This window comes from Helianthus annuus, chromosome 8, assembly GCF_002127325.2.
Source record: "Helianthus annuus cultivar XRQ/B chromosome 8, HanXRQr2.0-SUNRISE, whole genome shotgun sequence".
NCBI classification, from domain to species: domain Eukaryota; kingdom Viridiplantae; phylum Streptophyta; class Magnoliopsida; order Asterales; family Asteraceae; genus Helianthus; species Helianthus annuus.
This window is the reverse complement of record NC_035440.2, coordinates 165,312,812-165,334,135: the sequence shown is the minus strand read 5'-3', so window position 1 is coordinate 165,334,135 and position 21,324 is coordinate 165,312,812. Positions and strand designations below refer to the sequence as shown.

The 21,324-nt window shown below is 39.4% G+C and overlaps 2 protein-coding genes across 2 annotated transcripts; one reads left to right on the top strand and one right to left on the bottom strand.

The window, feature by feature from the left end:
- The first annotated feature begins 15,322 nt into the window (after positions 1-15,322).
- On the top strand, positions 15,323-17,166 carry LOC110873903 (mitochondrial import inner membrane translocase subunit TIM10). Its single transcript, XM_022122932.2, has 5 exons — positions 15,323-15,483; positions 15,622-15,674; positions 16,587-16,625; positions 16,701-16,770; positions 16,880-17,166. Exons 1-5 carry the CDS (start codon positions 15,439-15,441, stop codon positions 16,928-16,930), a joined length of 258 nt encoding a protein of 85 aa, XP_021978624.1. The 5' UTR covers positions 15,323-15,438; the 3' UTR covers positions 16,931-17,166.
- Positions 17,167-17,518: 352 nt separating this feature from the next.
- LOC110873902 (serine/threonine-protein kinase BSK5) lies at positions 17,519-20,533 on the bottom strand. Its single transcript, XM_022122930.2, has 10 exons — positions 20,265-20,533; positions 19,958-20,184; positions 19,584-19,719; positions 19,373-19,506; positions 18,940-19,045; positions 18,788-18,873; positions 18,493-18,681; positions 18,235-18,399; positions 18,044-18,157; positions 17,519-17,911 (listed from the first exon to the last, which is right to left on the bottom strand). The coding sequence occupies exons 1-10, from the start codon at positions 20,341-20,343 to the stop codon at positions 17,669-17,671; spliced, it is 1,479 nt and encodes a 492-aa protein (XP_021978622.1). The 5' UTR covers positions 20,344-20,533; the 3' UTR covers positions 17,519-17,668.
- Positions 20,534-21,324: the final 791 nt, after the last annotated feature.

Below are 21,324 nucleotides of genomic sequence, written 5' to 3'. Positions count from 1 at the left end.
CGTGTATATCTGTTAAAAAAATATTTCGTGTTCGTGTATGGAAAACTGGACACGAAACCTTATTCTGCCGTGTTCGTGTATGAGATTCCGCGTATCATGTATTATCGTATTCGTGTATTATTGTTAGAACATGTGAGATCGTTGGTACTTGTACTGGATTAGTTTAGTTGTAGTTTGTATGCCTTTTGAATGTTTAGGGGCTTGTTTTGTAATTATCTAGAAGTTATATTCCTGACCTAGTGTAGTTAAGATACCAGCAAATTTATAAATTTGCTGGTTAGTCAGGATACTAGTATATAAACCCCAAGCATTGTAACATTCTCAAGCTTTTGGCTCTTGGTGCAATAGAAGTGTTGTTTACATTCTTATTGAGCTTTGATCTGATTTCCAAGGTTGTGTATTGTTATATCTTTCTGTTTGGATTCAACACAACACTAGTTGTATTCATCAATCCATTAGCTTCACCTTCATCTTCATTCTTGATATTTCTTGACTATTCATAGTTCAAACACTTAATCAATAGGTGTTTTGGACTAAAACAACCAACCACTGTGATCCGGATACGTTTTGGGATCTACAATTTGGTATCAGAGCCTTTGTGCTCTTGGTTGTTGTGTTCTTGTTAAGATTTTTCATTGTTTTGAAGGTTTTTCATAGTTTCAAAGTTTTTCAAATTTTTGGGCTTAAAATGGATTGATTTGGTGCGTTTAATTGATAGGATGTTGTTAATACTCGGTTAGGGAGTTATTTTGGTCATTTTGGTGTATCAAAACATGGTTTTTGGGCTGTTTTTGAGTGATTAGAGGGTTTTAGTTCGTGATAAACCCTCTGGTTAGCGAAGATAACTTGAATACAGCGATGAATTTTTGAACATAGCGAAGATAATTTTGAACACAGCGAAGATAATCCTTGAACGTAGCGAACATAGCGATATTGTCTGAATCGCTGTGTGTTTCATCGCATAATCAGCAAATTAGCCGACTATCGTTCGAGCGAATTTGCTGATCATCAGCGATATAGTATCATTTGACCCATTAGCGATTTTATCGAAGGCGACTTCGAGAACCGTGCTAGCGAATCACAGCGTTCCTATCACGGTTTCCGGCAATTATAACCTAACACCGTTTAGTGTTTGATTTGTCAGCGTAGATAGCGTAGTTGTACGTGCAGGATCCAACGTCGTGTCAGCGAAGACAGCGGAGTCAGCGATCTAGTCAGCAATCTGGTCAGCGAAGATAGCGAACAAGTTATCGGAGATCATAATCAACATCGCTCGCCGGCGATTTTAACTAGTCTGTCAGCGAATTAAAGCCTGTTTCAGCACACGTTCCTCAAAAACTAAGAAAAATGTCGCTAAATCAACTAAGTCCAATCGCTCAAGCGGAACTTGAAACTGGAACCACAACTCGCCCACCAAAGTTGAAAGGAGCGGAAGATTTCAGCACTTGGAAAACACGCATTCAATCGTTCTTCGAGTACACGGATTACAATCTGTGGCTCTCCGTTACGGCCGGACCTCACGTTCCAACGGTAGTTAGAGGAGATGCAGTGGTTGCTAACAACGATGCTACCACCTTCACTGACGAAGACAAGGCCCTCATTCAACGTGATCGTCGTGCACACGCTGCTCTAACCATGGCTTTATCAACAAACGACTGCAACATGTTTGAAGAACACCGAACTGCAAATGCACTCTGGAATGCATTGATCGAGTACTATGAGGGAAATGAAGAACTGATCGAAAGCAAGAGAGATATGGTGCAGAAGCAATACGACATGTTTTGCGGAGTCCGTGGAGAGAGCTTGTCTGATCACATTAGCCGCTTCCTAAACATGATGACCAAAATGAAGAAAGCTGGAAATCCTGTAACCAATCGTGCTGCAATAAAGAAATTGCTTGACTCGCTCCCCAAGGAATGGAGCCTGCAGTGTATGATGATCAAGAAGGATTTCCTCAACAATCCTAATCCTGTTACTCTGTCAGATCTGATCAACACCCTAAGGGCATTTGAAATGGATGTTAACAAGAGAGAGATGAACACTGCTGGATATCAACCTAAAGCAACAGCCCAACCTTCAGCAGGATTGAAGAATGTAGCATTTCTCGCTTCAGGGGGCATCACTCCACAAGCTTCCGATCTAATTTATGCAAATGCTTCCGCAAGCGCATCTAAAGCCCCACAACTGGTTGAGAAAACGATTACTGTCGACACTCAAGCTTTGAAAGTTTCAACCGAGAATGTGGCACTCTTCAACACTTTTCTGAGTAGCTATGAAGCCCTAATGTCTGGGGAATTGAAGAAGGAGATGTTTACTGCTGAAGATATGTATCAAGTTGATCCAGATGACATGGAAGAAATGGATTTGAAATGGCAAATGGCCATGATCACTCTGAGATTGAAGAAGTTTCAAGACAAGACAGGCAAGCGATTAGGTCTTGGAAAAGCTGGGTTTGACAAGTCTAAGCTGAGGTGCTACAACTGCAAGAATCTTGGGCATTTCAAGCGTGACTGTCCGTTGTTGAAAGAGGGAAACATTGAAGCTACTCCTGCTGTTAAACAGATCACTGTCGAAGAGAACAAAAGCAACGCTTCTCCCAGCACGCCAAAGGCCTTGGTTGTTGAAGACTATGACTGGAGCGAAGAGATTACTGAAGCTAAGGAACAAGTCAGCAAAGCCCTGATGGCCAAGATTTCTAATGAGTCATCTGCAAAGCAGTCTGAGAAGCAGACAACTGGAATTCCCACTGGGAACAATGATGCTGACAAGGGATTAAAAGGTATTCTACCTTCGGTGAAGTCTGATGATAAAGCTGAAAAAGATGCTGAGAAAGGAAAGGAGAAAGCTCAAGCTACAGCCATGAAAGCAGATGCATCAAAAGAGAAGGCTGACAAAGACTTGGTAAATAGTATTCCTCTCAGCTTCAAGGAGAAGTTATGCTCCGAAGCATGCGTTGATGTCGTGGCACATTATAAATTCCTAAATCTGGAGTTTGAAAGGCAAAAGGACAAAGCTTTAAAAATTAATAATGAGCTTAAACAAAATGAGGCTGCATATCAGAGAAAGTTGAACTCGACTTTGGCTGAAATGCAAACTCTTAAAGAATTTGTGTTTAGAAAAGATTTTATCATAAATGATCTTACTGAAAGATTAGAAAAAGCTTTAAATGAAAAGAACAAACTCCAGATTATAATAGACAAATGGAATGTCAGTCAAAAGGCATTTACTGACATCAAAAATTGCCAACGACCAACGTTTGTGAAAGACGGGATTGGTTATAAGGATAGGCACGGAAATGAAAGAAAACTTTTCTTTCCTCCTCACAGCAAAAACTACGTGCCTATGCCTACCCCTCATCCCGAAAATGAACTCTTAAATGAAAAGTCCTCAATTGAACAAAATGAATTTTCTGAAAATGAAACAACGACTAACTATTCTAAAAGCAATGCAGATTCCATTGAGTGTAAAGAGGATGTGTGCGATGATGATGGAGACTGCGGAGGGTCAAAAATAGGAATTGGTTACTCAGGCGACAGTTATTCCACTGTTAACTGGTTCCTCTGGAATTGTTCTAAAAACAATGTTAAGGATGAATGTAATAGTTTAAATAGGTTGGATGACTGTAATGGCCCAGTGCCAAATATTAAACCCGTGGATGACTATAAAGGCCATGTGCCGACATTTGAGACCCTTTATCATGAACCTTATGCGTCTGAATGTCATGATTTAAATTATGTATGTCGTGATGATAATGTTGCTTGTGAGTCTCCTGTATTTGTTCCAGAATTGAAAAGAAATAGCTTTGGAAAATTCCTCACAAAGGAAATTCCCGAGTTTATTCCTTCAAGAACAGGTATGACAGAATCGGAAAAGAGCGTCAGTGAAGATCAAGATAACTTAGAAGATGAAACATCAGAAAGCTCGCACTCAGAAACCTCAAGTGAAGATCAAGCAACTAGCGATGAAAGCTTCGAATGTTCAAGTTATGAAGCAAGTGAAGAACAAAGTTCAAGCGAGGACAACACGTCTGAAAGCTCACTTGATTCAGACAATGATGAAGAATATGCCGAAGATGAAAGCAGAGTCGACAAGAAAACAAAGAAAGCTGAAAGCTCAAGACTCTCATCACATACATCATCTTCCCACATCAAAAGGCCCAGACATAAAAGATGTTTTCGCTGTAGTCATTTAGGACACACAGCGAAACATTGTAAAACCAAAAAGTTTTCTAAACCAGAACATGACTTTGTTACAAGTGTCACACATCAGATAAACTATCTAAAGAAATCTGTTAAAAATCTGGTCGAGTCAACTGCATATCTTTGGAAACAAAAAGAGGTCAAAGTGGGTCAAAACCACGATAGATTCGAAATGAAACAGATTTGGGTCCCTAAATCAAACTAATATGTATATTTGTATATTTGTGTATATCAGAATAAACTTCAAAAATGGCTTCGAATGCTCATGGAATACATCTGGCACGTCGACAGCGGATGTTCAAGACACATGACGGGGTTAAAAGAACTGTTAAAGAACTTTCGCTTTATTGATGGAGATTTCGTGTCTTTCGCTGGCGACGAAAAGGGAGGAAAGATTGTTGGAGTAGGAGATGTTGTGTCTGAAGCACTCACGTTGGAAAATGTCAACTACGTTCCAGAATTGTGCTATAATCTCATGAGCGTCTCTCAAGTTTGTGATAAAGGAATCTCGGTGCTGTTCAACGACATGGAATGCTTATTCCTGAAACCGGGTTATGTTGTTCCTGCGGAGATGATCATGCTCACTGCTCCACGACAGAACAACACATATGTGCTCAACATGAAGAATGCCAAGACAAATGACAACCTAACATGCTTAATCTCTAAAGCTTCAGAATCAGAGTCACTGCTTTGGCATAGACGACTGGGCCATGTCAATTTCAAAAATATGAATAAACTATCTAAGTTAAACTTAGTTAGAGGTCTTCCGATTAAAGAATTTCCATTTTCTGAAAAATGTATTGCATGCGCCCAGGGAAAACAGCATAAGAAACCACATAAGTCCAAAGCAGTGAACACGATTTCTGCACCACTTCAGTTACTGCACATGGATCTTTTTGGTCCTATCAGTGTTAAAAGTCTTGCTAAAAGCTCTTATTGTTTGGTTGTAACAGATGATTTCTCTCGTTTTTCATGGGTATATTTTCTTGAAGCAAAGAGCGAGACTGCTGAAGTATTGAAGGCATTCATTCCCTTGATAGAGAACGTAACCAAACGGAAAGTGAAGTCCATAAGAAGCGACAACGGGTCTGAATTCAAAAATCAGACCTTCATATCATTTTGCGCAGAAAAAGGAATTCATCTTCAATACAGTGCAGCTAGAACTCCTCAGCAAAATGGAGTCGCTGAGCGCAAGAACAGGACGCTGATTGAAGCTGCAAGAACAATGCTGGTGGACTCCAAGCTTCCAATCATCTTCTGGGCTGAAGCAGTTAACACAGCGTGCTACGTTCTGAACAGGGTGCTTATCGTGAAACCTCATGGAAAGACTGCATACGAGCTTCTCTTCAAAAGAAAGCCCCTTATAGATTTCTTCAGGCCATTCGGATGTTCGTGCACTCTGCTGAACACTCAAGACAATCTCGTCAAATTTGAGGCAGTGGGTGATATCTGCTACTTTATGGGGTATTCATCCACTCAAAAGGCTTATCGCGTTTACAACAAACGAACAAAGATGGTGATCGAATCATACTACGTGGACTTTCAAGAAGGAAATTACACCAACACTGGGAGCACTCCTGACTGGTTCTATGATGTGAGTGTGATCTTCAACAACTTTGAAATTCCTGAACCTGCGTCTGACCCTGAACAAGTCGAAGACACTCAAGTTGAACCTTTGTTTGACTCGTCTGACATTGGTTTGACTCCATTCACCACTCGCTTATCTCCATCATCTGCTGATCCGATTATGGCTGTAAATGAATCAAATGGTGACACTTTGCCTGAGAACACCCAAGACAATGGTGCTTCTTCTTCACAGGCGAATGTGAATGATCCAACTCAAGACGATGATCCACCAATAATCTATGTCGACGAGCATTTCACCAATCTTCCGCAGCAAATCGAATCTCTGACAAATGCAGGTTACAAGACAAACAAAAATCATCCTCTTGAAAATATCATCGGTGCAGTAGAAGAAGGAGTTCGTACTCGAGGGCAGTCAGCAAGCATCAACAAAGGTCTCTTCGCAGCTTTTCTTTCACAATCAGTTCCACGTGACATCGAAGACGCTATTCAAGACTCCAGCTGGGTTCAAGCGATGCAAGAAGAATTGTCTCAATTCAGGAAACTCAAAGTGTGGGAACTCGTAGATCTACCTGAAGGAAAGTTTCCTATCGGTACAAAATGGGTCTTTCGAAACAAGATGGATGATCGTGGGGTGGTTATCAAGAACAAGGCTCGATTGGTGGTGCAGGGTTTTCGACAAGAAGAAGGGATCGACTACGAAGAGGTTTTTGCTCCAGTCGCTCGATTGGAGGCGATCAGAATATTCTTGGCGTATGCTTCCTACAGAAACTTCAAGGTCTTCCAAATGGATGTCAAAAGTGCATTTTTGTACGGGAAAGTCAAGGAGGAAGTTTACGTGTGTCAGCCTCCTGGGTTTGAGGATCCTCATTTTCCAGGTCGCTATTTTAAGCTGGATAAAGCACTGTACGGCCTACATCAAGCCCCACGCGCCTGGTATGAAACTCTGTCCACATACCTTCTGGATTGTGGTTATTCCAGAGGAACGATTGACATGACACTCTTCACCAAGAAGGTAGGTGAAGATGTTATGCTAGTCCAAATCTATGTGGACGATATCATATTCGGGTCAACAAACGAAGACTTGTGCAGAGAATTTGAATCTATCATGAAGGCAAAATTCGAAATGAGCATGATGGGAGAACTGAACTTCTTTCTGGGTTTAGAAGTGAAGCAAAGGGAGGATGGAATTCTGATTCATCAAGCTAAATATATTCGGGACATTCTCTCGAAATATAACATGAATGACTGCAAAGTGGCAAGCACGCCATTCGCCACCCAAACAGAGCTCACTTTGGATCCCCAGGGAAAGTCGGTGAACAAATCTTTCTATCGCTCAATGATCGGATCTTTGATGTATCTGACAGCAAGCAGACCTGATATCATGTGGGCCGTTTGTCTTTGCGCTCGTTTCCAGACAAATCCAAAGGAATCCCATGAGATTGCCGTAAAGCGCATCTTCCGCTATCTGAAAGGAACACCAAAACTAGGGCTTTGGTATCCTAAAGATAGTAATTTTGACTTAATTGCTTATTCTGACAGCGATCATGCAGGTTGCAAAGTGGATCGCAGGTCGGTTTCAGGAGGATGCCAATTTCTGGGAAACCGGCTGATTTCATGGCAAAGCAAGAAGCAAACAACAGTGTCCACGTCAACAGCTCAAGCGGAATACACTGCGGCATACAGTTGCTGCTCACAAGTTCTCTGGATACAGAATCAGTTGTTGGATTACGGAATCAACATCATGAAGACTCCGATATTCATCGACAATGAGGCTTGTCTGGGAATTGTGAAGAATCCCGTGCACCACTCCAGAACCAAGCACATCGAAATTCGCATTCATGCAATTCGAGACGCTTACGAAAAGGGTTACATTCAAGTGGTTCCAGTGGATACGACACAGCAACGTGCCGACATCTTTACGAAAGCTTTTGACAAAACCCGTTTTAACCAGTTGGTAACCTGGTTAGAAATGATTAATTTCATTGATTGGAAATGAATCTTGTGTTGATTAAAAAAAAATAATAAAAAAAAATAAAAAATAAATATATATAATTAAATATAATAATAACGTTTTTGCTTGTTGAACATAAAACGCGTATTGAAAGACGTCGCCCACCAAAAAGATTTTCTGCTTAAAATTTTATTTTTCGGGCAAATGGACTCACGAAAATGAAAATTTTAGGGGGGATATTCAGAAAATCCTTGAAACAGGATGCTTATGTCAGACTCCTGTTAGAGGAAGTGATAGAAAATTGCTTACACTTTGTCATTTCTTTGAAACAGAATACAATATAAAATCAGGGTACCAAGCAACGATGTGTCGGTAGATTCAGCAATACCGACGAGTAAACTGCTAGTAGGGAGCCGAACATAATGTCTACACAAGAATTCTGGCTTTTCTCAGGCATTACGCACCTCAGTGGGTAACACGTTGCGGCATATGGCTTAATGGTCTTGAATCTTGCGTTGACGGATTGCCAAAATCTGAGATTTCGGGTCTTTATATTGGGATTTCATTCGGAGGATATCATAGTTGCTCTTCTGCTGTACGGTGGTACTGACCTAGACGCAAATGCTATGATATTCTCTTATTAATAAGTGCCTATTAAAAAAAAAAAAAAAAAAAAAGGCCAAACCTTGTATAATAAGCGCCACTATTGGCCAAAATCCATAATAAGTGCCATCTTTGGCCAAATTCTCCGATAGATCAGTAGGCAACTCTGCTGTACGGTGGTACTGACCTGTTAGCCGAACCATCTATCTTAACCCTCGATAGTTCCTGGAATCTCTGTTGTACGAAAGTACAGACCTGATCTCCGATCTATCGTTGAAGAGAATGAATCCAATATACTCACCCGTTATGAGGAATCTTTGTGCATACCCTGATCGCGGGGGTATGTCCTGATGTGGGACTCACGAGGGCGTAATGATTCTATTTTCAATAGCTTGTGTGGGGGCCATCGAAGACTTGTCAAAGTTACCGAAAACATGATAAAACACGCTCTCCGAAGGTATGTTGAAAGAAGGATGCATGGATTTAAGCGGACAAACATACTGACAGTTTTTTTCTTGTGCCCTGGTTAGTAATAAAATGTTCATGTCCTAAGAAATTGGCGAGTGTTGGCAATATGATTCTCTGCAGGTAAGTTCGGTAAGCGTCAGTCATTTCAAGAAAATCTGAGCTAAATGAATCCTCGCAATGCAAGAAAGATGAAGTTCGGAGTCAAAATGGCCCAAATTTTAGCATCACTGTAAATATTCCAAAATAAACAAGTTTTCAAACATAAACGGGCACGTTTTTCGAGATCGTTTGAAATCCTCAAGCAAGAACCAAATATTTTGAAAATATAAACAATCCGGCGAAATTAAGATACCAGCGAACATATAAGTTCGCTGGTTAGCTTTTTGACCGTACCCCTATATACTTCTTTTAACCGTCATTTTTCAAATTTTTTACTTCTTCTTCTTCATTTCATCGCAAATATCTCCCTCTCTTCATTTTTTTTACTCTGTTTTTCATATCATCAATCAACACAAGTGCATTTCAAATCAAAGAATATCAGGTATGTTTGTCGGATTAAATTTAAAGTTCATTGGCTTGATCATTATCTGTTGAAATCGCCGATCATGATGGATACCATTGTGTCAAGTCTGTTTGAAGGTCTTGGGTTGGTTAATGGGGTTTGTCTGATGAATCTGTTTTTTAAGTTTTAGAAAGCTTTTGATCATGTTCTTGTTCTCATCCGTAAATCTTGTTAACATTCGAGTCAATTTTGGGAAAGTTAATCAAAAGATTTAAGAGGAATCGATTAAACATGAACAGGTTGGGGGTTTTGAAAAGGGTTTTTCAAGAAAAACATGAACACAGCGATGAATTCAGCGACGATAGCGAATTTAAGGGAAACCCAAAAGTCTCGAACGTGAGTTCGAGCAATCAGCGAGCGATTTAATTCGCTCGGATAGTGATCAAAGTCGCTATCTTCGCTGATCATACAATTTCCAGTATTGAATCAATGTCTTCGCTAAGTTCGCTAGCGAAGAATCACGTGAAATCATGACAGATCCACCAGCGAACATAGCGAATTTATAGATGGTTACCAAGATCAGATGTATTGGCGAAGTCAGCGAAGACCGCAAGTCTTGAACGCGAGTTCAAGCACCGAGTCACATACTCTATTTCGCCCGATGGCGATATAGATTGTGATCTCCGCTGACTAGTCTGTCCCGGGTCAAAACCATGTTTTCGTTAAATTCGCCAGCGAATTTGGCTTATCTATCCGGCAATCTGTGTCTATGGCCATCATTAGCGTTGAAACCATCTGATCTGGCAGCGAAGTTATTGTATATATTCATTTTTTTAAATTGATTTCTTTTCATGGTTAAATTGTATATGTCTTATGTAAATTCTAGTCTCGTACATAGTTTATCCGGTATCCGCACACTCTAACTTGCTTCGTTTTCTGTGCAGAATGGTGAAAGTGCTCGAATGGGATAAAACCCTCAAGCATAACCAGAGTATAAATCTTGATCTAGTTCCAACCGACTTCGAGGATGTAGCTAAATGGGTTCGCGATAGCAGAATTGGTCATGCAGTGGAAGCTTCCGTTCCTGTCTATCCTCTTCACATTCGAGAATTCTGGGAGAACGTAAAGCTGGAGTCAATAAACAACAAACCAGGAATTTCTTCAACAGTACGCAACAAAAGAATAGAAGTGACTGAAGAAAGGGTACGTATAGTTCTGAAGCTCAAAGACAATGGCGATGAACCACAAAGCATGAGTCAAGACGATATTCTTGACGGTTTCAAAGGAATGGGTTACGCAGGGGATTTCAGAAATAAGAAGGAGATTAAAAGGGGCGGTCTGACTCGAGATTGGAGGTTTATTGTTTATGTAATTTCGACGAGTCTAGCGCATCGAAAAGGCGGGTTTGATGGCTTAAATTTGGAATGGTCTGCTGCTATGCTTAGCCTATGTACTAATCAAAAGTTCAATCTCTCTGGATTAATATTCAATTATATGAGAGAGAATGCAAATGGGGCGACTTGGGCAATGTACCCGAGATTTATTCAGATGCTCATTAATGATCAAGAAAAGAACCTCCCAAATGATGGAAATACCTACAAATTCCACGTGCCCACAAGTAGACAATATACTAAAATCAAAACCAACGAATGGGTTTTGTTGCACGACTGGATGTACAGAGCTGAAAGACTACCCGTCGTGAAAGCTGCATATCAGAGGTACAAAGAAGGGGTCAAAGCTAAGCAACAGAGAGCAGCACAAGCACAGGCCGAAGCAGCCGCCAAAGAAGGAAGTAGCAAAGAAAAACGAAAGGGCAAGCAACCTGCAGATGAAGAACCTCCCAAAAAGAAAAAGACAACAGGGGGTTCTGAACGTTTGATGAGTTCTGCACTCAGAGCGGCAGAAACTGAAGAACAACGGAAACATATTCAAGATCTGAAAGCCATCCATGCAATGGAGGAGAAAGCAAAAAGAGAAAAGAGTCTGAAACGTAAAGAAATATCCCCTTCCGAAATGCCCGAAGTAGTTACTGAAGAAGCTCAAAATCTCAATGATTTCGTTGATCAAATTCTTGTTGACCCTGACGAAGCACAAGCAGGCGAAGGCACTTCAAAGGTTTCCCCTGTCAAACCCACTAGAATCTCAAAACCACCTGTTGTTCCACAAAGGCTACGTCCTTTTCAAGATCTGTATGATCGGCTCATAAAAGACACCGGGCCGTCTGTGGCGAAAGAAATATGTCTTTTAAAGAATCAGGTTAATGATACGAACATTCTAAGAGAGAAACTCAAAGAGCAAAGAAAGAAGAACAAGGAATTGAAGGAATACATGGCCAAGCAAGCCAAGTTTGTCAGATTCCAGCAATCCAGCTTAGAGAAGCTCTACAGGATGATGCGGGGAATATGTGAAAAAGCAAACATTGAGCCGATGTTTACATTTGATGAAATCTTCGATTTTGAAGCTTTCATTCAAGAAGAAACGGCTCGCAAAGAAAAGGAAGCCGAAGCGAAGAAAAGAGATTGGAATCGGTTGACAAGGCATTGGAGGGAAACGAAAGCGACGAAGAGGCAGTAGATCGAGAAATCATGCCACCAACCTTTGTTGAATGGGGGCTAGAAGACGAGGTTTTATATGAGCAAGAAGATGGCAAGACTTTCGCTCCTGAACATCCCGAGTGGTTCAGAAAAGAACGAGAAAAGCTCCCTGATCTGCATCAAGTGATAAAGGTCGTTAAATCTGAGGAGACTGAGAAAATAATAAGCTGGATGTATGACAACCTCAGGGGCATGTTTGTAGTAAAGAGACGGGGTGGTGTGATACAATATTTCGCAACTGGATTTGATCTCTTCTCGCTCCCAAGGTGGGATTTAAGAGAACTTGGGCGTCTGAATTTGTTAAACCATGGCGACAGAGGTATCGGAAGAGACTTTGAACGTCTAATTACGAGCGAATGCGACAAGAACTTCCCTAATCATGCTCCACAGCGCCCAAGACGCCGAGTGTCCAAAACTTCTTTTGATCCAGTAACAGGCAAGGGAAAGGTGACGTGGGTTATTAACCCTGCTAAAGTAGTCACCAGAGTCAAGCTTCCGGAAGAAATCCCTGTGGCACTTAAGGATTTCAAGAAATGGTTCTACGATAGTCAAACCGGTGAAGCTGTGATAAGATCGAACGACAATGTTGATATTCGAATACTGGATCCTATGGACGTGTTTCAATTCGGACTCTCTGATCTCACCATGCTGAATGCCAGTCGTATCAATGTCGGAGCTGGAAACGCAAATCTTGAAGAGGCAGCACTGTTTCAGCGTGCAGTGGAGCGTGCCTGGAGACTAAAAAGGGATATGCTCGACATGGTAGATAAAATAGAGAAGCGAAAAGAGAAAGAGCAGAAAAAGAAAGAAGGTCGAAGGAAAAAGAAACATGAGAAAACCATGGAAGGAAGCTCTGCCTCAACTGCAAATCCATCCACCACCGACTCTCAAGCCACACCAACACCTCCGGCCTCATCCACATATGAGGCCGCTAAGGAGGACCCAAAATCAAGTGAAGCTGTCATTAATCAGGAACCTCCGGTAGCACCAACGGAGAGTGTCGCACCACCTGAAACAATCGTTGTGGAAGTAAATCCCACCGAGCCAGAGAAACAAACTACAGAAGATCCAATGGTTACAACAGAAGATCCAGTGCTCACCACGGAAGAATGAGAAGACAAGCACGCAACGATCTAGGGGGGATATTGTTAGAACATGTGAGATCGTTGGTACTTGTACTGGATTAGTTTAGTTGTAGTTTGTATGCCTTTTGAATGTTTAGGGGCTTGTTTTGTAATTATCTAGAAGTTATATTCCTGACCTAGTGTAGTTAAGATACCAGCAAATTTATAAATTTGCTGGTTAGTCAGGATACTAGTATATAAACCCCAAGCATTGTAACATTCTCAAGCTTTTGGCTCTTGGTGCAATAGAAGTGTTGTTTACATTCTTATTGAGCTTTGATCTGATTTCCAAGGTTGTGTATTGTTATATCTTTCTGTTTGGATTCAATACAACACTAGTTGTATTCATCAATCCATTAGCTTCACCTTCATCTTCATTCTTGATATTTCTTGACTATTCATAGTTCAAACACTTAATCAATAGGTGTTTTGGACTAAAACAACCAACCACTGTGATCCGGATACGTTTTGGGATCTACAATTATCATGTACAGGTATACACGATATGCCAACCTACATAAGACCATAAGCACAAAGGCTCCAATATCATAGAAAACTCACCAAGATAACATATATTATTGTAAAAACAAATTACATTTAATCATATCTACATAATAAATCCTAACTAATAATTACTTCAAATGTATGTGTATTAGGCAAGCGAAGCAAAAGCAAAGCAAAGCAAAGCAAAGCGAGTTGGGCATGGTCAACTAGCTAGGCTAGGCTAACATTAACTCTTACTTGAACCCGTAAGACTGGAAGGTATGGGGGCCGGCTGATGCCCGGCTAGGCCCGGCGCCGGACCCCCACACCGCCCCCCTGGGGCTCGGCCCATCACACCCGGCGACCCACAGTCGGGTCAGCCGATCCAATTGTTTGAAAAGTAGTCGTTGATCAACGGCATTATTTAATAAAAAAAATCCTTTTTCTATAAAATCACCTATTTTCACCATTATTTACCCACTTTCAACCCAAAACCCTCTCACTTTTATACCATTTTCTCCCTACTTTTATAAAAACAAAATATCTTTTCATCCACAATGGCTTCTAATCCTTGGTGGCCCTCGTCTTCGGATGACGAAGAGGAGATGTTTTTCGCAAACGCTGTACTACGGGCAGGACATATTCTAATCGAAGAGGAAGAAGAAGAGGAAGACTTCTCGTCTGAAAATGTTATTACCAGACTAATACGTATTAACAGAGACCGCCAAGGTTTTTCATTACAAAATTTCATTGTTCTTATTTTTTTTAACGCATACTTATATATTTTATACGACAGGAGCGCACGAGAAATTGGTGAACGATTATTTTTCGGATGAACCACCTTACAACGCCGACATTTTCAGGCGCAGGTTCCGAATGAGTCGCCGCTTATTCACACGGATTGCTAATGATTTGGCGGGGCTAGACCCGTTTTTCACGCAACGACCTGATGCTCGAAATGGGCCATCGTTGCACAACCGGCACGTGCGTTCACACCAAAAAGGTTGCGTCTTTGTATGTACGCTTGCATTTTGCTCCATAACATGATTATTGAAGACGAAGGTCGGACGATTTGTGAGTATGATGAGAATGTATCTTATGGGAACACTGTCCCGGTTGATCCCCCACAACAGGATTTAAACTCGTTCTCGCTAACAAACGACTTCACGCATGCAAACCTTCAACAAGATTTGGTAGAACATATTTGGAACAACGTTAACATGGTGGACGGTGATGGAGCCGAAGACGAAGACGAGTAGTGTATTTGTTTTAAATTTTTAAATCTAGTCTTTTTTTTCAAATTTTAGGCAGCGTAATTTTTTATTTTTTAGGTTATGTAATTTTTATTTATGTTATGTAATGGATTTTATTATCTTCCTTTATGTCGTATTTTTATTTAAATGTTGAATAGTTTTTATAAAGTTAAACAAATAAAAAATAAACAATAAAACTTAAACAAATAAAAGTTAAACAAATAAAATGAATTAAACATAAAAAAAATATGTGGCGGGGCCTTATCCTCCATCCCCCTCCATCCTTCAAATTGGCTCATTCCATACTAGCCGCCTACGTGACGCCTACGTGGAGGCTGGGGATGAGCCAAACCATACCTTCCAGTCTAACAATACGAGTTAAGTTGGCTATACTCGTAATCTTCAATCTCAATCAAAAACCAAACTCGAATTCAACCCAAATCATCTCCCGACATCTAACTAGTCCATTTTTAACGATCTTAATTTATGAAACGTGCAGCACAAAAATAGAGTTAAAAGGTAAAATTGCGAAATTGCAAGTAGCAAGGGCTATAAATTGTCAAGACTAAAACTATTGTGGTCTGAAGTGGAAATTCAGAAGTATTACTTACCAAAAGGGGTCGTCCTAAAACCCTAGATCTATCGCAAAAGTTGCAGGTTACTCGCAATCAATAATGGCTGCCAACAACAATATGCCGACCGCATTAGACAAAGAACAGGTAATTGCGTATGTTTATGTTCAAATTGAGCTTCCAACTGCTTAGGTTTCGAAATTGAATGCAATTTTATATGGCCACGCAAATTGATTATTGACTGATGGTGTTTTTGAAGTTTGAAGTGAATGTTTTTGTCTATAGATCTTTGGAATGGCTGAGAAGGAGATGGAATACAGGGTTGAGTTGTTTAACAAGTAAGGTTTTTCATCTTTGTTGATAAATGTTCAAGTTGGTGTGCGTAAATTACAATGTTTGCTATCTAAAAATTAGGGCTGCAAATGAACTGAACGAACACGAACAAGACCTTGTTCGTGTTCGTTTGTTAAGAAATATATGTGTTCGCGAACCGTTCACGAACACTTATCGAACGAGATTTTATGTTCTTGTTCGTTTGTTAAGGAAATGAACTTGTTCGTGTTTGTTTGTTAATTTTAGGCAATGGACAAAAACGAATGCTGACGAACACAAATGAGCACAAACTAATGTTTATGAATACAAATGGAAACAAACGAACACAAACAATCGTTCATGAACAAAATATATATAATACACTGACACTTATTAGATATTTAATTTGTCGGAATTTTGAAATATTTAAATAAATGTAAAAACTAAAGACACGAATGAACTATCGAACACAAACGAACACGTTAGTGAACGTTCACGAACATAAACGAACGAACACGACCTGTGTTCATGTTTGTTCATTTAACTAAACGAACGAAATTTCTTGTTCTTGTTCGTTTGTTTAATAAACGAACGAATCCAAACTAATTTCTCGCCGAACTGTTCTTTAACTATTCGCCAAATGTTTGGTTCGTTTGCAGCCCTACTAAGATTATATGATTTGGTAGGCTTTGCGTTCTTTAGAAAATTAATTACAACTAAACAAGCTTTAACTTCTAAACTTGGTTTAGTCATATCAAACCATTGTATGCTAAGAATAACAAGTTTCGTGTTCTTTGTAAAGCACATGGATGATCACTAGAGTTCTCACTAAATTTGATATCAAGTATCAAGTAAACACATAATGGTTAAGTGCCAAGAACCCTTTTCTTATGTTTATGTATGTTTTTGTTTGACACTTGTCTGTACTTTTGATGCAGGCTAACCCAAACATGTTTTGCAAAATGTGTCGAGAAAAGGTATCGTCTCTGGATAATGTCGGCTATATTGCTGTCTTTTTTATCATGTTAGTCTAATTTGCTTACTTGTTTTAGGTACAAAGAATCCGAGTTAAACATGGGTGAAAACAGTTGCATTGATCGTTGTGTTTCAAAATATTGGCAGGTATATTTCCATTGTACAAACTACAAACGTCTGCATCATTCTATGTCAGGTTTAACTTGTGATAACAATGATGGATGCATGCATAACATAATGTCGCAATTATTTTCAGGTCACAAATCTTGTAGGCCAACTACTTGGTTCTGGCAGACCACCCATGTGAATCTTCCACCTCGTTGTTCAACAATAATACCTGATGATTTGTTATGCGAGTATGCCTGGCCTAGAAAGTTAGTGACCACATTTTAGTTTATTTTGGCAAATTATGATTGATAAATCATATAGTTTCGTTGTACCGCCTATATGGAACAAATTTTGGGTCCCTCTCAACTATTTCTTGGAATGATTTTGTGCGAAATTTGTTAAAAACTGTTATGCAACAAAGCTTTTTAGAAACAACTAGCAACTGTGATGATGCTTCTTACAGATTGTGATTTGCTGATAATGTTTGCTTGAAGAGTCTTGGGTAAGACGACATATTACACTTGTAGAAAAACATTTAGGAGTCGGCTGTCAACGACCGCTGTCATCAGCAACCACCAGCTCCTTGTCGTCAGTTGTCGCCCCTCACTGTTGATCGTCCGTGCTATTCACCACTGCTCACTATAGCCACCGCCCACCCCTCACAACCACAAGCATAGTAAATGAGATATCAATTTAGAGAAGTAAATGATACTTGGTTCATGGTTTTCTATATAACTTTTTACCAAGTTCTATTTTTTTTTAAATAATTTGCAGGAAAAGATATCAATTTAGAGAAGTAAATGAGTCGAAATTATGAACTATATCTTCTAGCGGAAACAAACATAAAAGGTTGCAAAACAAACAGTTGATTCATTACATGCCTTTGATGGGAACAATGCACATATCAACAAACTACAACCACTTTTCCCAAGGACTTTCAGTTTCCTTTCGTTTCCAAATCCAGCGAAGCCGCGTCTTTAAGCATTTCATGCCCATCTTTGTCCATTCCTAGGCTAAACAAAGCAGCTGCCTGAAGATAAAGTGCAGTTGACCATTCCGGATTTATCACCTGCGCTTGCATTGCATCTCCTAACGCTTCTTGTGCCTTGTTTATCATCAAATAACTCAAACAACGCCTTACATACATGGTTGGTGACACCATCGTCCCACTCTCTATGAACTACAAAACAAAATTCATGATAAATGATGTAAGAGGCTTTCTGACACTTAGCCCGGCTTGCAACCCGTTACAAATAAACTATAACTTGAACCAACTCATTCATAAATAAATGGGTCAGATTACATTACTTACATTTGTGTAACATTCTATAGCAGTAGTGAAATCTTTGGCCCGAAAAGCATTGTCCCCATGCTTTTTACCGTTTAATGTATCATGTAGCTGACTAGTCCACATTTGGAACGAAAGCTACAAAAAATAGATGAATAAAACATGTATTATTAGTTTTGTTACGTATACTAGTTTATGTCTGTTTGAAGTAATACCTCATCCGTGACCCCTTCATCACCACTATATCCAATCTTTTCCAGTATCTCGTGTATGGCAGTTAAATCCATTCTTGAGCAAGCATCTCCAAGCGGTGACAGGTTAGATATTTGTGTTGCAGGTGATGATTCCTTTCCAATTCCCAGTAATACAAGGGATGAAACCTGTTAAATTATAACCAAGTTAAATTAGTAATATGGTAACTTAAAGTATATTTATTTATTTATGGTATACTTATGAATAATAGGTGCATTTACATCTGTTTGTTTCTGCAGAGGAGTAAGAGAAGCCACAACTGATTTGGCATTGGGTCTCTCTCGAGGTTCATACTGCAAACACCGTGATGCAATTCTTACTAATTCCGTTCCATCGTCATTTGAGAAATGACCCTCTAAACATGAATCCGTCAGCATTTGAAAATTCTTCCCTTTTATTAAATCAAGGGCCTGCAAACATAATATGTTTAAAGATTCATAACTTAGCTATTCAAAGCTTTAGCCGGTGTTTAGATATGCATTTTGAATACACAAATTAAAACTCAAGTGTACTTACATGGCTCGGGGGAATATGTTTTCCACTCAGAAGATCGAGTAATATAGTACCAAAGCTGTAAATTACACTTTCTGCTATCACTCTACCTGCCAAACAAGAAAACTTACATTAATAAACTTTACCTTCATCAGAATTTTTACTATGTGTTATACCTGTTCTCATATATTCTGGAGGGGTGAAAGCTAAGTTGGTGCTATAGCTTTTTCCATCTCGACTATTCTTCATTAGGCCAAAACAAGAGAGCCTCGGATTGCATTCCTATCATATACAATTATAAGAACACAAGACACAAACAATAGAGCATAAAACTGTAATAGAGCCAGAGGTAGAATTACGACCCATGGGTCAAATTAGGATGTATTTAGTCTCAAACGGGTCAAATAAAAACGTTTAGTAAAAGGCGAACAAGTCAAATGCGTTTAAAGCCGCCGAAATAGAACTGTTTCTGTAAGCACAACCTTCTAAATTAAAAAGTGGACAAAGAAACTCTCCACTCGACCCCCAACCCATCCAACCCGAACCCGGCTTGACCCACTACCAAACTAGTTCGACCCGTCAATCTTGCCACCTACAGTGCATAGTTACCTGATCAAACAAAACTCTGTACGCATTAAGGTCGTGATACAGAGCACGCCCTTTACTGCTGCAGTAATCCAAGGCTTGCGCCAAATACAGAGCAACCCGTAAGCGCATTGCCCATTTTAACGGCTGACTTTCCCCTAAATTATGTTACACATTACAAAAGAATTATTACAAATCACAAACCTTTGCAATGAAAAATTAACAAGCAACTCACAATGAAACAGATGTTTGGATAAAGTTTCATGAGGCATGAACTCAGCCACCAGCAATCTTTCATTTCCTTCATAGCAACATCCCAACAAATTGGCTAATCTAGGACTCCTAAGCTGTCCAACAGCCTTTGCTTCATCCTATAAACCCATAATTAAGTTAATTAACTCCATCATTAGTTAACTAATCCCTCCTTTAATAACATATATGCAGCAGAAATTAACAATAACCAAAAAATGGGCCAACAAGAAGATGCTAGCTAGTACTACCAGATCTGAAGTTGGTACCACTAGCCACCATGTGCCCACCACACCACACCACTGATTTGGCCTTTTGTAGTAAACAAACAAGTATCAATTGGTTGAAACATAAACATACCAAAAACTGGCGAGTATCAGGCCAAGCAGACCGGTTAAACCGCTTAACCGCAATCAAGCGATCATCATCCTCAAGCTTTCCTCTATACACAACATTTGGCGCCTTTTCACCGTGCTCAGACACAATATTTTCCACAGAAAACCCACCAGTTGCAGCTCTAAGTTGATCCAGCTTGTACTCTTTAAAAGCTGGCAGCTTTAGCTTGTCACTTTCCGCACCACCGTTCTCTGAAACATATCGTCGAACACATTATAGGCATGATAAAGACACAGTTTATAAAAGGCCATCAGAATGGATGTTTGCATACCGAGATCAGAGGGGTGGGTGTCGTTGGATTTGGGGTTAGACCACCCGCAAAAAGAAAAGTAAAAACATCGAGCAGCCATTGATGAAAGTGTTTTGTGATGCAGGGGTGGTGGTTTGTGTTTATAAAGAGAGATGAAATTAATTAAGGAAGGAGATTAGTTTTGTTTAGGTGGGTTTCTCTCTCTCTCTCTGATACAGATACAGAGTCATCATCATTCTCCTCGTATATATGTCATGTGTCGTGCTTTTTCAACCTGCAAATTCATCATTTGGTAGTAGTAGTAGTAGAGTAGGTATTTTTCTTTCTTTTTTACTTTTTATTTATTATCATTTTCCTTGATTTCTTTGATTTGATTTTCTTTATCTTTGAATTTTTCAACTTTTTTTTTTTTTTGGCTAAACTAAGTGGATTGAATTTTTCAAATGGACAAGTAAGTGTATCTTTTTGGTACTATCTTTCCTTAAAACAAGGAATTTGTTATATCTAAGTATATTTGAAAATTATCTGTTAACATCTGTCAAGGTTTTTATTGTATTTGTAAAGATATAATAATCAATATATTTTAATTGCTTGTATCATGTTTAAAGAAATAGTTTTATTGTATTATTATATATATTTTTAACAACAAAATTACATTTTTTTTTATCTTCATAGGATTTGGATCCCATGTCTTTTGAAAATGCAAAGTGTTATCCAACTTTTAGGCATCGTTAGACCAAACACCATTGAATGATATAACAACAACAACCAAACCCAGTAAATCCCACCAATAGCTTATTGGGGTCTGGAGAAGGTGAGATATAGACAAGTCTTACCTCTATCCATATGGAAAGAAAGGCTGCTTTCAAAAAAGACCCCGGCTCAAAAACAAACTTCATGCAAACAATCTGAACTAAACATTTAGCAATATAAATCTACCGTTCATAAAATACGCACCATAACATAATAAAACATATATAACACCCTAGAGCAACATATACATACACACATGATAATAATCACAATGCAAAGTCCACATTAAAAGTAGGAAATATTAACCCCTAACCCAAGAAGCTCAAAA

Excerpts from the sequence above, each read along its gene's own strand:
- LOC110873902 (XM_022122930.2), bottom strand. The coding sequence starts at position 20,343 with ATGGCTGCTCGATGTTTTTACTTTTCTTTTTGCGGGTGGTCTAACCCC. Across the intron at positions 19,507-19,583 it reads ATCCAAACATCTGTTTCATT|GGGAAAGTCAGCCGTTAAAA; the intron begins GTGAGTTGCTTG and ends AACATAATTTAG. Across the intron at positions 18,682-18,787 it reads AACATATTCCCCCGAGCCAT|GCCCTTGATTTAATAAAAGG; the intron begins GTAAGTACACTT and ends TTATGTTTGCAG.
- LOC110873903 (XM_022122932.2), top strand. The coding sequence starts at position 15,439 with ATGGCTGCCAACAACAATATGCCGACCGCATTAGACAAAGAACAG. Across the intron at positions 15,484-15,621 it reads CCGCATTAGACAAAGAACAG|ATCTTTGGAATGGCTGAGAA; the intron begins GTAATTGCGTAT and ends TTTTGTCTATAG. Across the intron at positions 16,626-16,700 it reads GCAAAATGTGTCGAGAAAAG|GTACAAAGAATCCGAGTTAA; the intron begins GTATCGTCTCTG and ends TACTTGTTTTAG.